Below are 15775 nucleotides of genomic sequence, written 5' to 3' on the forward strand. Positions count from 1 at the left end.
TGAGTCTGACTCAGCATCTTAATGAGATGCTCAGGTGACTCAGACGCACACTGAAGTTTGAAAAGCAGCGACTTAGAGATTCTTGTCAGCATTATAGTTTTCTGGGTCCCCATCCTGAGAGATTCTGTGTCAGTAGTCTTGTCTGATGGTGGGGAAGTGTGTGTTTGACAGGCCCCTCCCAGCTAGATTGGAGAGCTGGTGCGTTAGAGGACTGCCCTATGTCTCCATGATTCTGGTGGTACTCACGACACTGAAGGAAAGTGTGCTTCTCTGGGGGTGAAAGGGTGGGAGATGGAGGATGGACCTTGTGAGGAAGGCAGCGGAGGTTGTTTAGGTGCCTGTGGGTTGCGCAGCATATGAGGCAAGAGAGAATGCTGCCCATTTCATGGCTGGGGTTCATGTCTGTCAGCAGCGCCCTGTTAAGACGGTAAACTCATTTAGCAACGGACACTGAAAAACAGCCGAATTCAAAGGCAGAGAGTGGTAATCTAATTGCACTGAATTAGCCTCGGGAGATTCGGACAATATCAACTTCGGAAAACCACAAAGGGATCTTTATAAGGAGTTTCAAAAGCGTTGGGGCCTCAACTCCCCTCATAAGGGCTTGCATTACAAAGAGTAGGCAGTGTGCTGGATAAGCCCCTCTTCCGGGCTTCTCAGGACATTGTTCCCTTGGAATGAATTTGCTGGCCGGCCCTATGGTGTTTTCAGTTGTGTGTCAGGCTTAACCGGGAATTCAGGGCTGAGAGGCCTTCGCCACACAGGCTGTCGGTCCTGTGATTACCATCCGGGCCTGTGGACTCCTCTAAGGACCAGTGCCTTTTCCGGTGGTTCTTCGGGCTCTGACATTCTCTTAATATGAGGTCCTTCTCATGGCTGAAAACCAGGCTTTTACATAACCAAGGTGATTTCCATTTAATAATCCTTGGTCGTATTGTGTGTGTTTGTGTCCATTGCCTTATTTATTCATTATCCAATCCATTTTAAAGAAGAAAAAGGTGCAAGTGAGTGTGTGTTTATGGCATGACTCAGAGAACTGACGAAGATCAGGTGGTAATTTGGGAAACAGGAAAGGAGGGGACATAAGTATTACGAAGATTTGTCTCTGACCTGCATTTCATGTACTTTTCTGTAGCAAGTTACAAACTCAATACACAAAAGCAGCTTAAATTTCTTCTACGTCCTTCTCGAAAGGTAGACTTCCAGTCTCTGCTTGCATACCTCCACTGACAGGAACCCTCACTACCACTGAGGCAGCCCATTTCACCATTTGACTGATCTACCAGAAAGTTTGAAAATGCATTGAACTAGAATTTGTATATGTATATTAAAAAAATAATCTATCAATGTATTCCAGTTCTTCTCTTGGAGCTCTATAGAATAAATCACATCGAACGTTTTCCAAATGGGGTCCCTGTGTACCTAGGGGGTTCATGAAATAGTAATTTCAAAGAATCCAACAAATTGCATATTTACTTCTAACAAGGCTCTACGGACTCACTAAAAAGCATCACGTGTCTTTACTTTTGTTTCTTAGGTCAACTCAGTGTGGTGACATTGCTTATCTCATGATGTTCGGTATTTCTGACAGTTATGTATGCCTTTGACTAATAATGATAAGGAAAATAAGTTAATGATGGATGGGGGTTGGAAAACAAAAATTTTAAAAGACAGTCTTTATGTGGGAGAAAAACCCAAACAGAATCCCTGATAAAAGGATAGAAACCGTTGGCCTCTTTTTCAGGCCACTCGTTAGGTCTGTGAGGATAGTTATCAGGCATTATGTTTTGTCATCATACGAAGCGTTTCCTGGGGAAACTGACATATCTATGGGACCTGTCAATAATTGTTCCTAGGTTGGGGCAACTCCCAACCTAGCGAAATTGTTAGTGAGGTCCTCAATACTCTCAGAACTTGGAGCCTGAATATAATTCATTGTTGCTATTTCTCGTCATAATTGAAATATGCTGATAGCTATACCCAAAGCTGTTCTCTTATGGAGAAGATTGGGAGAGTGTAATTCTTGACTGGCACAGCTGAAAATTATTTTAGACAGTGATTTGCCAATTCCCTTCATTTTATAGTGAGGGAAACTGAGGCCAGAAAGGTCATGGAATCCTCTCAAGGTCATGCCACTAGGTCAATTCTGGATCCTAGGTCTCCTGCCCTTTGGGCCAATGCTTTACCTAAAGCAGCAGAAAAACCTACAGAATAGCATGAAGATGGCCAGGCGGGAGACAGTGCCATCCATCTTAAAAATCATTTTGGCTTCTGCCATCTGATGAAGGAAATAAAGTTAATGACGCCCACAGAAATGTCGCAGGCCGTGCGCACAGGCTGTCTGCGGGGAGCTCTGCCGGCCCTCTGAGGAAGGAAAAAGGGTTTTAATGTAGCTTTAAAGGGAGCGATGTGTCCCCTTTCTACAAGGACAGGGACTGTGGCATCTGCTACCCCTGTGTGCTCTGCAGAGTACCTAGTTTTGACTGGGCACATAAACACATGATAAATAAATGCCTGCTCAAGAAACGAAGGCAGTGTCAGCACTGATGCAAATTCATCCTGGGCATTTGAGGGACGGGGCCCGTGTGTGGCATAGAGACCTTGTCCGAGGCTGGAAGGAACTTCGAGGTGTGGCAATCAGTCATTTGAGTTGATTGGTAAGAAAACTGAGTCTTCCCAGGGGAAAGAAACTTGTCAAAGCCCTACTGCAGGAAGGGAGCAGAGCTGACTCGAGAAGGGGGCTCTCAAATCACAGCCTAACTGCTCTTTCCACTGCACCACATGGTTGCAATCTCTTTCATAAGGTGGGTCTCAAAGATAAATTCCCTAAACATGGCCCGAAAGGTCATTATCAGTTTTGCAAATATGCAGGAGTTACGTGCTGATTCATAACTTCATTTATCAGACTAGGGTCCTTGTCCAAGCTGTCCCATGAGAATAAAAGACATGATGTTTTCTCTTTCTCAAGGTTTCTGAGTCCACAAAAGGGGGTAGATTGACATTTTGATTGGCCCTACTGCAAACTTTCCCAAGGGGCTTCTTTCCTTAGGAAAAAGTCCTTGACCCATTTCAGAAGCTCCTGGACACTGTGCGCAGTGCCCCAAAATGCAGCAGGTAAGATGAGAAGACAGCTATGCTACCAGGAGGAAAAGGTCCAGGTGGTCATCTGACCCCCTGTGCAAGTTTGGAGACTGGGACGCCAGAGGGGCCGCTTCAATGGATAGCTCATGATCTTTCAACTGGGTGATTTTTCAAGACTGAGATATGAAACAGTCTATTTGCCATGTTCCGTTCAACCCTAGGGTGAGTAGGAACATCATCCCTTCAAGGTTTTGGTGACCTTTCTTAGCCAGTGAGCGCCATATATTCAGTACCATGCCCTGTGCAAGGAAACATCTACGGGGATGGCAGATGGAAGTGGCACATAAAGAACAACTGTCATCTTTTCGGAAAACCACCCATGTGTTAGACTTGGTTTATCTCCTCTGCCTTTATTCCCTTCTCAGGCACAAGCTAGGTTCTTTTTGCTTCACTGGAGTGCTTCGAATGTTTCATTAGGGGCATTTTCTCATGGAAACTAGACTTTCCTCCTCATTATAACTAGTACCTCAGAATAGCAGATGAAATAGTTGGTCATTCTATACTAGTGGTTCTCAACAGCAGGAAATTTTGCCCCCATCCCCTGCCACTCCCTGGATTTTTGGCAGTGTCTGGAGAGATTTTTGATTGTCATGATGTGGGGAGGGGGTGCTACTGGTGCCAAAGGTACTGTTAAACATCTTACAATGCACAGGACAGCTCTGATAACAAAGAATTATCCAGTTCAAAATGTCAATAGTGCTGAGACTGAGAAACATGGTTATTTATCATGGGTCTCTTTGGGTTACTCAGAAGGTGAGAATATTTTGGGGTCACCCTGGTCCCTTGCCAACCATAAGCCATCGTAAATGCTCTAGGAATCAAAGCAAGTTTCCTTTGGCTTGAAAGGAATGTGTTTCTACCATAAAAAACATATCTTTGCCTATTATTTTTGACCAGTCTGGATGTAAAGCCGCATCCCCAGTTGAAAATAAACAAAATTTAGGTTATTGAATCCTAGAATGTCACCCATGGATTTCAGACCCAGAGGCTTTTAAAATATCAGAACAGGGACTTCAGCCAAATCACTTCCTTTTACTTATGGGGGCACAGTTGATGAGCACTGCAGTATAGCTTGTCACCCAGCACCCTCATCTCTCTCCCTCTCAGCTCTTTCTAAGGCCTCAATTGTTCTCTGTGTTGGCACCATCTGAGATGTCTGTCTCATGCACTCTTATGGTTGTTTTGTTTGTTTTGCTGTCATAATTGCCATTTCACTGGTATGTGCTGATGCATCAGCACTTCTGTTATCTCTTTTGCTTTTCTAGCCCCCAGATTTCCCCAACAAGGTGAGCAGCTGGCATCATTTAATCCTAAGGAGTACCTGGGAGCCTGAGATGATTGGATTGGCTTGTTCCAACACGGTGCCTGTCCCTTGGGGGAAAAGGGGGTATTCACATGGAACCTTCTAGGGAGCTGCCAGTCTCCACTTACCCCCACATACATTCTGTTGAGCCCCCAGATTTTAATGCTTCTTTATTTTCTCCTAAAATTTAGCAAATGAGAGAGTTAGAAATGAAAATGCCAATTAGATAAAGATACTTTCCCTCCTTATCACCTGTTTTTCCCTTCCCACTTCTCTGAAAAATTGCTGAGGGTATTTCCTTAGTTCAATTCTTGTTTTTAAGATTTTTATGTTTCAGGACATTTCTGAAACAACATTTACCCCTCAAATGATGTAGCCATTCCTATATTTCGAAAAGTGCAATGGTACGAATCCCTTTCCAGCTCTCCATAGTTATGACTCTTGTTCCCCTGTAAACACATGGAATTATGTCCCATATCCATTATAGCTCATGTATGTCTTGACACCCATAGGGAAAGGAGATGAAGACTGATGCTTCCTGATAGGCCACCACCAGTTTACTTGAAGTATTAACATGGTGGATTCATAACCTTATCAAAATGATTACAATGCAAACCTTTCAGACTGTGTCTCCCTTTTGTCAAAGACAACGTCTGGGAGAAGAAAATCAAGCATTACATACTGTTCATCAAGAAAAAAGGAGTTTGGAGGGGGGTGATGTGCTTGGTTTTATTAATTTGCTCTTTAATCTCTGTGGTTCAGTTCTGTCTCTGTAAGCCAAACAGAGAATCAATTTGCATACAGATGTTACCCACCTCCACAACATTTTCAGTTCTATGTATGTAGGGAAGAAAGGATTTGGTATTGTTAAGTTAAGAGGATGCTTCCTATCCTTTTCCCCACAAAGTAGCTACATTTCACTAAATTTCACAAGGCCCTGGATTGTTGCACTTCTCTATTCTGACTCCCTCACTATTTGCATTCTGAGCTGTGGGCAGGACTGTGGCCTATCAAAGAATTATTTGAACTGGAGATTAGAAGCTTTAGCGTTGGGTATCTCAGAGAAGAAAAGGGGTCTTGTGTTCATCTCAACAGGAAGACATGAAGGGAGGCTCACATATAGACCTTTATAATATAGGGGGAGGTGTCATTCATTTAATAAACCAACCAACGGATTAGTCAAACCAACAATATGCAGAGTACTCTACAATGTAAAAAAAAACCAAAAAAACCCACCACCACAACAACAACAGCAACAACAAGAAACCCCAAGAATTATTTGATGGTTTACAATAGGAGAGATTAATATTTGGTCGTTACTTATTTTAAAAAAACCTAGAGTAGGTTTTTCAAATTACTGTTAATCCAATGCCATGTAAAACATGAGAGGCAGGCATCTAAAATGAGGAAGATTAATGATCCCTGCAGGTCATGGAAGAAGAATAATTTTTTTCAATTTATATAAATGGAATTTATCATAACCATCTCTGAAGAGGGCATGATTCACCCACTTACAAAAGGACTATCTATTTCAATGCTTCCTGAAGAGGTGATTTTTCACTTTTCACTTCTACTAACATAAGAATGCTAAACCTGTAGGCAGAAAATTTTAACCTGGGAGACAACTGGTGGGGGAACTCAAGTTATTGAGTTAGGGAGAGACATAAAGTAAGAAACCAAACAAACAGGAATTGCCTATCAGTTGAGGATCTTCAGCTAACAAAGAGTTTGGAAAGGTGAATGGGAGAGAGGAGAGAGCCAAAGTTTCAGAAGGGAAATGTTTCCCATAATCTATTTCTAAATAGATCCATTCTGGACCCAAGTTGAGGGCTTTACAACCTGAGGTCATAACACTATTGTTTCCCAGCACTAACCCTCAGCAACACTCCCCCGCACCCCGCAGAAAAAGAAAACAACAAAAAAGGATAGAAAATGAAATGTTGTTCTGTGTCCAGCGAGTTCGAGTGCAACCTTCCCCGTCACCGCTAGTTGTCACTTGGCTCCCAGACGGGAGAGCTGAGATTTTCGGCACTGCGGTTAGAGAGAATGCAGTCCTAATTAAACTGAGTAACTCCTAAAGCTTCCCCTTAAAGTCCTCAGCTAAGTGAAAGCCAATATGCAGGGGGGCTGGGGGCCAGTGATGAGGCAGGGGTGTAGTAGGTGGAAGGACAAACAAATCACAAGAAACAGACAAACAGTGCCCAAGCAACGACTGTCTCAGACCTCCACGCACAAGCCAGACACCCTGCGGGCGGGGTTTGGGGGGGAGAGCGGGGGGGGGGGATGGAAGGACCCGATTGCAGCGGTTTACAGCACCCCCTCCCCCCAAATAAGGGATCACGGAAAGAGTCAGCCTCCGTGCTCCTTTCCCCCATTTTCAGCAGAGCTATGTGGTCAGTAGAAAATTGCATACCTGAAGAATACAATGGTCTCCCAAAGGTAGAGTCGAAGAGTATTGAAGCTGTACATTTTTCAGGTCCTTGTGCTTTGTAGTCCACGAGTTATGGGAGCAAAAAATGTTTCAAATTGGCACTTACAAAACCAGCGAGCACTATGGAAAAAATAATCCAGATGCTAAGGGGAGGTGGGAAACAGGAGGGGAGGGAAAGCCCCAGGGGAAATTGGAGCGAGGGGGCTGTAGGTACCACGGACAGCGGCAGCCGCGAAGCGTTTCAGCACCGCGGAGAGCGTCCAGCCCTGCTTTTCAAGAGCGCGAAGAGTATTGCTGTTTGTTAAACTCCAGCGTGTCTGTTGGCTCCCTGCGGCGCTGGGGAGGCACGTTTAGGGGTGGGTATATTTTCTTTTTTACCCCTGTTTTTCTGCTTAAACGGCCAGCTCCATGTAAAGAAAAAAAAATCTTCTGTGGAGATCAGAGCGCTGGCCCGTTAGATTGAGCGAGCATCTTGGGTAGAGAGCAGGGCTTTAATACCCCTGGGCTGGCCTGAGGGGGTTAGGGGCGCGGGGAAGCGATTGACGGTGATGCCTTCAGTTAAATCCCAGAGAATGTGCCAGGCTGGCGCATCGCGACCGAGTCCCAGAATCTCGTTCCCCTGCCTGCGTGCTTGTCTGCTGTCGCCTTGCGATTCCTGTTCTCTGGTCCCCGCCGAATAAGTTATGATCGCTGCAGGAAAGGTGTCCCATTGCTCAGGGCTGCAGACGTGAGAGAGCTCAGGGCAAGTTTCAGGGGCTGCCAGGGTCCATGGCGAACCCGCGGGGCTCAGGATTCCAAGGCTTCAGATGCATCTCGGTTTTCTCAGCTCGCCCATCTTCCTTTGGCCAGGACTCCTTCAGAGCTTAAGACTTTCTTACTGCATTAATTTAACAAACTGGCGGTGTGGGGGGTTGAAGGGGGGCGGGCGATGGCCGATGGGAGGGGGTGGAGAGGAAAAAAAGGGGGGAAAACTCCTTAGTATCTTCAAACCCTCCCACTCGAGGTGCTCATTGGCCCGCGGCTGCGAAAACCAGATCTTTTGCCGGTGTTCGGCCAATTGCGGTTTAGACTCTGGGCTGAGTTTAACGCTTAGAGTGCTGGAGGAGACCCGCATCTCTCCTCTCCTTTGCGTGCGGGCATGGGGTAGGGGAGGTTGTGGAGCTAATCTCTCGAGGTCTGTCAGAATATTGCCTTGATTTTTAAAGTATGTAGTTGTATGTGAATAAAACAAACACCACGGGCCTCAGTTCAGATGTGCATCTTAAAAGGGAAGAATTAAACCAGATTCTGGAGTTTCTTTCTTTAGAGCTCTGAAGTTATAATATTTGGCCGCAGAAAAAAAGGAGAGGTTTCAAAAAGAAGTCTGGTCGATAAAGGAAGCCCCTTCCCTCTTCCCCTCCCCCCCCCCCCATTGCCCCAGGGTCACTGCAGCAGGAAAATACAAGGGAAATTCTTTGAACAGTTTCCAGGGTCAGGAGGGAGCTGTCCTGGCCTCACTTCTGGCACCCTTTTGGGAGATGAAGAAGATATGCCATCTTCCAACTAGACAGGAGACTGTTTTATTTCCATTTCATAAGCTGGGGAAACAGAGCCACAGAGAGCTGTGGCTTGCTAGAAAACAACGGTAGAGCCAAGCTGCACATACAGGTATCTAGTACTTACCATCCCCACTCTCGGTTTTTTCTTCCTTCTGCTTCTCTGTTTTCCCACCTTATTTGAGTCTCCGAAACCAGCTATATATTTCACTCGAGAGCGCAGCTGGGGAGGTGGAGTTAATCAGATTTTCTCTAAGCTAGTGTACTGGACTTTAGTGAATTAATAGCCTCTGCAGGATTTTCTGGCCGATTTGTACTGGCTGGGACTCAGGGGTATCTCCCTCCTCGCCTACTGAGAGGGGACAACCCCTCTCTCTTACTCAGCAGCTTTAGGAACACCTTCTTTTGACTTTTTAGAGGTTGGTTCTCCCTGGAATAGTTCTTAACAGCTCAACTCCCTCCAAGCCCAGGCCTTCTCCCCAGCAAAGAAGTCTGGAAAGCTTTGTTTACCAGGCTCTTCCCTGCCCCCAGGGCTACAGCATACCCTACATTACTCCCTCTTCTATTGGCTCCCACAACCAGAACAGTCCTGGGCTGCTTAGAATTTCCATGAGGTTCTGAGTAGTGACTGGAAAGAACATTTTGCTTTGAAGGTGGGTATTCACATACAAAGTTATATTACATGTCTATTGCGAACCTTTGTTAACGTGCCTTCTATATACCAGGCACTGCTGTGCACTTCACATAGTGTCCTTTACTTCTTACACTCATATATTGAGGTAAACATTATTTTTTAGGAATGAGCGTGTGTACCTGTGTGTGCAGATTTGTGAGTATGATTGAGCCAGGCATGTACATTCCTGTGTACAGAAATTGATGTGTGATTTGAATCCTACGTAATTCTGAAGTGAATGAGAACTGCAGATGTATAATTGTACATTTGTGTTTGTAAATGGGTCTCTGTCCACATAGGCCTATCTGTATGCATCTATGTGTGTCACTGGTGTACCCCTGGAGGTACTGAAACAAACTGTGAACTAGCAACTTTGTCCTTGCTCCTCACCTGGCTAGGAAGCACATGTGCAGGCAGGTGTGGATAGAATGGGTGGAAGTTATTTTTTCTTCTCCTTCAATGGATGGTGTGTGTGTGTGTGTGTGTGTTTGTGTGTTGTTGTTGCTGCTCTTTACAGGTGTGAATGCCTCCAAGGCTGTGACCTGTGTAGGAGGTGAGAGTAATTATTACCTGAGAGTAATTATTACCTACTAGGCTTCTGTTTAATATGAGGCCGCTACTTTTATTTAATAAACACACATGCATTAAGCATGTGCCAAGCATTATGGATATGACAATATGTAAGATAAACAGTACTTTGAACCTCTGGAACATGCAATCACTTCAGAGGTTTGGTGGGAATAGTTGTGAAGCTACAATTTTTACCCCATAGCTCACGTATTTCTTATGTCTATAAGTAGTACACCCAGATCTTCCTGTCTTGTGTAGGTCACCATTGGAAATAAACAAATGTAGGCGTGGAGAGCAGGGATTTATATTCTTATTTCATCTCTGCCTCAAAAAGCCTGGATGATGTTGGAGAAATGACCAAACCACTTTGGGCCCCAGTCAAATAAGGGCGGTAATGCCTCCTCTTCTCACCACAAGAAGCTGCATAAAGGAAATGACATTCAGGTCGAATCTTAGTGTGACTACCACGCTGTGAAATGGAAATCAATGGAAAGGAATGGATTGGCTTCAGCTGATGGTCCATTTCTATTGGTGGGCTAATTCCAGTACTTGACTGGTCTCTTATAGGTCCCAGTAGGCAGATTTGAATTCTCCTAAGTATGAATACATTTTGACACACACTGAGACTTATTAGTAGAGGCGATCCATTCTTTCATCAATTCAACTAACATTAGTTGAGCATTTACTATGTGTCAGGCACTGTTCTAGGCCCTGGGGATGGAGCAGGGAACAAAACAGGTCAAGATCCTTAGTCTGATGGAGTGTATCTTCTAGTGGAGGGAGACAGAAGATAAACAAGTAAATTATGATGTATTAGGCAATCAGAAGGATCGGGAAAAAAAGGGTAAAGGGGCAGAAAGTGACATGAAAGTGCTATTTTATACAGGGTGGTTGGGTCAGGGAATGAATGCTTTGAACACACAACTGAGGGAATTCAGGGAATGAGTCCTGTGAACCTCAGGGAGGGGAGGGAGAGCTTTGCAGGCAGTGGAAAAGCAAATACAAAGGCCCATCTGGGGACTTGTGCTCAGAGTTTGCAAGGAGCCCAGTGTGACAGGGTGGTGAGTGAAGGGAGAGCGCCAGGTTAGAGAAATAGCTGGGGACTAGACAACGTGCTACCTCCAGGGCATAGGAAGGGCTTTGCATTTTATTCTGAATGAGCCCCATTGGAAGGTTGTGAGCAGAGTAACAAGATCTGACTTAACATTTTAACAAGACTAGTCTGTCTGTTGTGTTTAGAATAAAATGTGTGGGGCGGGAGAGGCAAAATGAAAGCAGGGAGATTAGTTAGGAGCTGCTGGAAAAAAAAAATCCCATGTGAGAGATTCTTAGAGACTGCTCTTGTTCAACTTTGTATTTACAGAAGAGGAAAACCATATCCAGAGACTGTAAGTGACTTAACCCTTAGAGTAGTAGCAGCATTGGGACAAGAAGACAGGTACCCTAATTATGGCTAAAGGGTCTTTCCGCTATTTTTTGCACCAAGATACAGGGCATGCACAGAGAAGGTCGAGGACACCTCCAAGGGAAGGGAGTCTACCTGGCTTGCTGCTGACCTATGTCTAGCAGCTGGCACAGGCCTGGCACGTAGGAAGTGCTCAGTAAATATTTCTTGCGAGGAGGAATGAATGAAACGTGAACAAAAAGATTCAGGGACAGGGCCTGATGAGAGGAAAAGAGGAAGGAATCATGGTAATCATGTGAGATTATGTTGTCCCGAGCCAGCTAATATAATTCCCATAATGCCAAGCCTCTGCCGATAATGATGTTCGCAGAGGAGAGTGCTGAATGCTCCAACACTGCTTTGACAGGCTGCAACCATACTTTGTAAAGAGAAATGGATATTTGGAGCAACTGAGCAGCTTGCCTAATTGTGCTGAGGTAGTATGATGACTATGGGTCTGAAAATGGGACTATGGAAGAGCCTTTCCTCCAAGGAGCTGGAGGCTTACTGCCAGCCTTTCCTAACCCAGCCTAGGGATGCGCTCGCTGCCATTAATTAATTAATTAATTAATTATTGCAAACCAATAATAAAGAAGGGACCACAGAACTATCTCAGTGGCATAGCTCAGTGGCATCACGAGAATTTTTAGTTATAAGACGTAGATGCATAAAATACTGAGAGACCTTCCCTCCCATTTTACTGATTAGTTGCCCAGGGGCCAAGAAAGTGTAATGACTGGCTTAAGGTATCACCACTAAACTGAATATAGGACTCGGGAATCCTGTCTCTCAAGTCCTGAAATAAAAGAAGAGGAGGTGGGATCAGTGAGGAAGAAAAGCGTCATATCAAGGCTGGTTAGACCCGTCTTTCTGCCCGGAGACTCCCCCGTTTTCTTTGGAAGCCAAGTCTATGCTTGTCCTGTGGGTTCTAGCAGCTCAACCGCCATGTGGAACTTTCCATTATCTCCTTGTGCTCCAGCCTCACTTTCCCTCAAACCATCTCTCCTTTCCTCTCAGTTTGCCCTTAACTCTTATTTCACGTTTATTCAGTCAGTTCCTCTTACTGCGTCGCTCATCTCTGCCTCCACAAGGACTTTTGATCCTAAGGTTCAACGGAGGATTCACTTTTTTTCCCTGAGTTTTCACTCAGTGGTTCATTCATTTGTTCAAAAAGTACTTGTAGTTTGAACTCCGGCTGCATGTCTGACATGGGGCTGAGGTTTTACGTGTTGAACAAAAGATGTGTTCATTCAGTTTGTAAGCAGTATTTATTAAGTACCTTCTCTGTGTCAGGAGCCACAGTGAATGGGAGCACGAGAAGAGCATAATCAGTGTCGCTTGAAAAGAGAGTAGGTGATGAAAAGAGATTCCTGTACTGCATATTTAAAACCATTTAAAATGCAAATACACACATATAAAGTGCATACATTTTGATAAATTATTTCCAAGATGGACGCTATCCATGTCACAATACAGGATGTTACCAGCCGTCTAGAAGCCTGCCTCCTGTCTCCTCCCCGTCATTCTCTGCCAAAGGTATCTACTGTCCTAATTTCTATTATTTCTACTTGGCTTGTTTTTGACCAAATGAAATCATCTTTGTTCAACTTTCCTTTTTAAAAAATGTCTTTTTCATGTTTTGGTATAAAGATCGTGGTGGCTTCATCAATAAGTCGTGAATATTTTCCCTTTTCTATTCTTTAGAATGTCTATATAAGATTGGTGTTATTGCTTTTTTAACTGTTTGGAAGTGTTCATTGATGAAGCCATCTGGGCCTGAGGTTTCTCAGTGGAAGGTTTTTATTTATCGATTTAATTTATTTAATAGATATAGGACTATTAAGATTGTATATTCGTCTCGCGTTGGTTTTAGTAAGTTGTAGTTTTCTAGGCATTTAGTATACATTTTTACATTTATTTGCATAAAATTACTATAATCCTCCTATCTTCTTACTTTATAGAGTCTGTAGTGATATCTTTCTTTTTATTTGTCATATTGGTAATTTGTGCTTTCTTTTTTTCTTGATTATTCTTTCTAGAGGATTAGCCATTTTAGTGGTCACTTCAAGTAATGAGCTTTATTTTTTTTCTATATTATAAATTTGTTTTTTATTTCTTTTTTTCCCCCTCCCAACTTACACAATTTTGGGAGAGGGTTAATTTGCTTGTCTTTTTTTCTGGCTCCTTGAAACAGATGCTTAGATAATTGATTTTTAACCTTCCTTATTTTAATATATATACAGAGGGTGCCAAAAAAGTATACACATTTGAAGAAAGGCAACAACTGTATTACAATTGTAATACAATGAATGACGCTAGCATTCATTTGATTAACGCCATCTTTTGAGCGAACGTCATACTACACATTGTTACCGTAATTCAATTCAACTTCAAAAAGTAATACATAGATAACATCTCTTAAAATATGTACATTTTTTGGCACTCCCAGTATATGTGTATGTGTGTGTATGTATATATATATTTATATATATTAATATTATATATATATTATATATAGAAGGCTTTTTATTTTCCCCTTAGCTTTACTGTATATGCATTCCATAAATTGTTATATTTTCAGTATTATCAGTTCAAAATATCTTCTAGTTAAAATATGAGGTCCTTAGAGATATTTGGAAGTGTACTGTTTTGTTTAGTGGTTTCATCATATTCTTTCCTGCCTTATATCATATCTTTGAAAAGTCAGCTATAAGTCTTGTTTTTGATATGTTCAAGGTAATGCATTTTTTTTCCTGGTGATTTTTAATATGTTATTGTCTCTGGTTTTCCTCAGTTTTATATGATGTGCCTAAGTTTGGTTTTCTTTTTCCTCAGGAAAATAATTTATTTTAGAACTGAATAGGACAGATTGAATAGAAGGAAATTTTATACTAAAGTTTCTCAATAGACCTTTTCTCACCAGGCTGCATGTTATCAATTGTATCAGCCCCATCAGTGGCCTTCACGTTATATTCACAGAAGATGTATAATTTGTGTCATTTGGTTGAAGAGTCAAGTTTGAAAATAATAATCTTTTCATTTTTTTGTGCTTTAGAACAGTTCTCGAAACACGTTTATTATGCTCCCCACCCCAAATTGTTCAATTAAATTTTTCTTCTAAAATTAACTTAGAGCAAGAGAATCGTTTGCTTTATACATATTAAAAAAACAGAACTCATCCATTTTCTCCAGTGTTCCATGGAGGGAAAAACTGGTCCAACCAAACAGATGGAGCAAAAAATATGTTTTCTCTTTTGTCTTCTCTGTTTTAATGACCAGAGAAAATCCTTTGTTGTTTCCACCTTGGTTTCAACACAATGTTATGAATATCCTTTTCTTCCTGTGAACCTTGATCAGGCACCTAGCATTGATCTTTTACATTTAAAAAATGGATATTTCAAAGCGTTGGTGTTGCCTTCCTTCCGACATCATGAAGAGGCTTTTCCTTCCTGGAACATAGTCTTGCTGAAGCAGACAGGTGCCAGGTCCCCTTTCACGCCTGCCCTCTGGCTTGTCCTTGTAACACTGGGACTGAGCCTCCCGCCCTCTGCACCCACACACGTCCCATCCCACTTCAGCCTGCAGTGCTGCCCAGGTTTGGTTTTCTTTATGAATATTCTGCTTGGGGCTCATAGAGCTTTTTGAATTTGTGTCTTGATGTATTTCATCAATAACCAGTGTTTCTTTAATTCTTGCTTCTTCATTTTCTCCTCTCCATCTAGAATCCCAATTTCACATGTTAGACCTTTTCTTTATGTTTCATTTGTCGCTTTTGCTCATTTCTGCATTTTTTATTCTCCCCCTGCCTCCCTGCCTTAATCTGGATCTTTTCCACTCTTGACTAATCTTTTCTGCTGTGTTTAATCTGGTTTTACACTTACCTATTGAATTGATTTCAACTGTTTTAATTTTCAGGCTAGCATTTCCACTTGCTTTTTCCTTTTTTTTAAAAAATGGATTCTCTGGAGAAATTCTCCATCTTTTCATCTATTTTCAGGAACATATTAATCACGATTATTTTATAGTTTCTTTCTGATAATGCTAGAAACTGGGTTATCTGTTGGTATGTTTCTATTGCCTGATATTTTATTTTATTGGATTTAGATCATTTGTTCCTGTTTACTGTCTTGCCTGGTATTTTTGCAGTGAATACCTTAAATTGTATATGAAAAATTATAGTGGCTCTGAATCACATTATCTTTTAGAAAGGATTAAATTTCCTTGTGGCTGGCAGGGTACAGACCAAACACCTTGATGCAACCGTGGATTGAGATGATTTAAAGCTGTGTTTGAGTCTTTGTGAGGGGTGTCTATTTCTGATTTGCCTTATTCCTTGGGCAAGGAATAAACCCATCAAGCTCTCGATGGAAAGCCTGTACCTTCTCTTTGGTGGGCCCTGAATTCCAACTTTTGTTTTCCCATCTCTATGGGACTGCTGAAATCATTGCCTAACTCTTTCACCTCTTAGCAGATGCATTTTCTAAAATAATCTTTTTATTTTTGTAATGAAGCCTTTCCTGACCATTCTCCCTGAAGCACCCCTCCCCCCACTACTATCATTCATTTTGTTTTATTTTTAGATATCCAGAAAAGAAAGTTCCCATATACCCTTCACCCAGTTTTCCTTAATGTTAACATCTTACATAACGTGGTAAATTTGTCAAAAGTAAGAAAGCAA

General features: G+C 42.5%; 1 protein-coding gene and 1 long non-coding RNA gene across 3 annotated transcripts in view; one reads left to right on the plus strand and one right to left on the minus strand.

Annotated features, from left to right (window-relative positions):
• GLRA1 (glycine receptor alpha 1) overlaps positions 1 to 7799 on the minus strand; it is a 72566-nt gene extending 64767 nt beyond the window's left edge. For both annotated transcript variants that reach the window (XM_019734343.2, XM_019734342.2), the window contains exon 1: positions 6858 to 7799. In XM_019734343.2, coding sequence (XP_019589902.1) covers positions 6858 to 6913 — 56 coding nt within the window. In that variant the 5' untranslated portion in view covers positions 6914 to 7799. The remainder of the gene's footprint in view (positions 1 to 6857) is intronic.
• Positions 1 to 15775, plus strand: part of LOC109457455 (uncharacterized) — a 611744-nt gene that overhangs the window by 71090 nt on the left and 524879 nt on the right. The window lies entirely within an intron of this gene.

The sequence above is a fragment of the Rhinolophus sinicus genome, linkage group LG10 (genome assembly GCF_036562045.2).
Source record: "Rhinolophus sinicus isolate RSC01 linkage group LG10, ASM3656204v1, whole genome shotgun sequence".
Taxonomy (NCBI): Eukaryota; Metazoa; Chordata; class Mammalia; order Chiroptera; family Rhinolophidae; genus Rhinolophus; species Rhinolophus sinicus.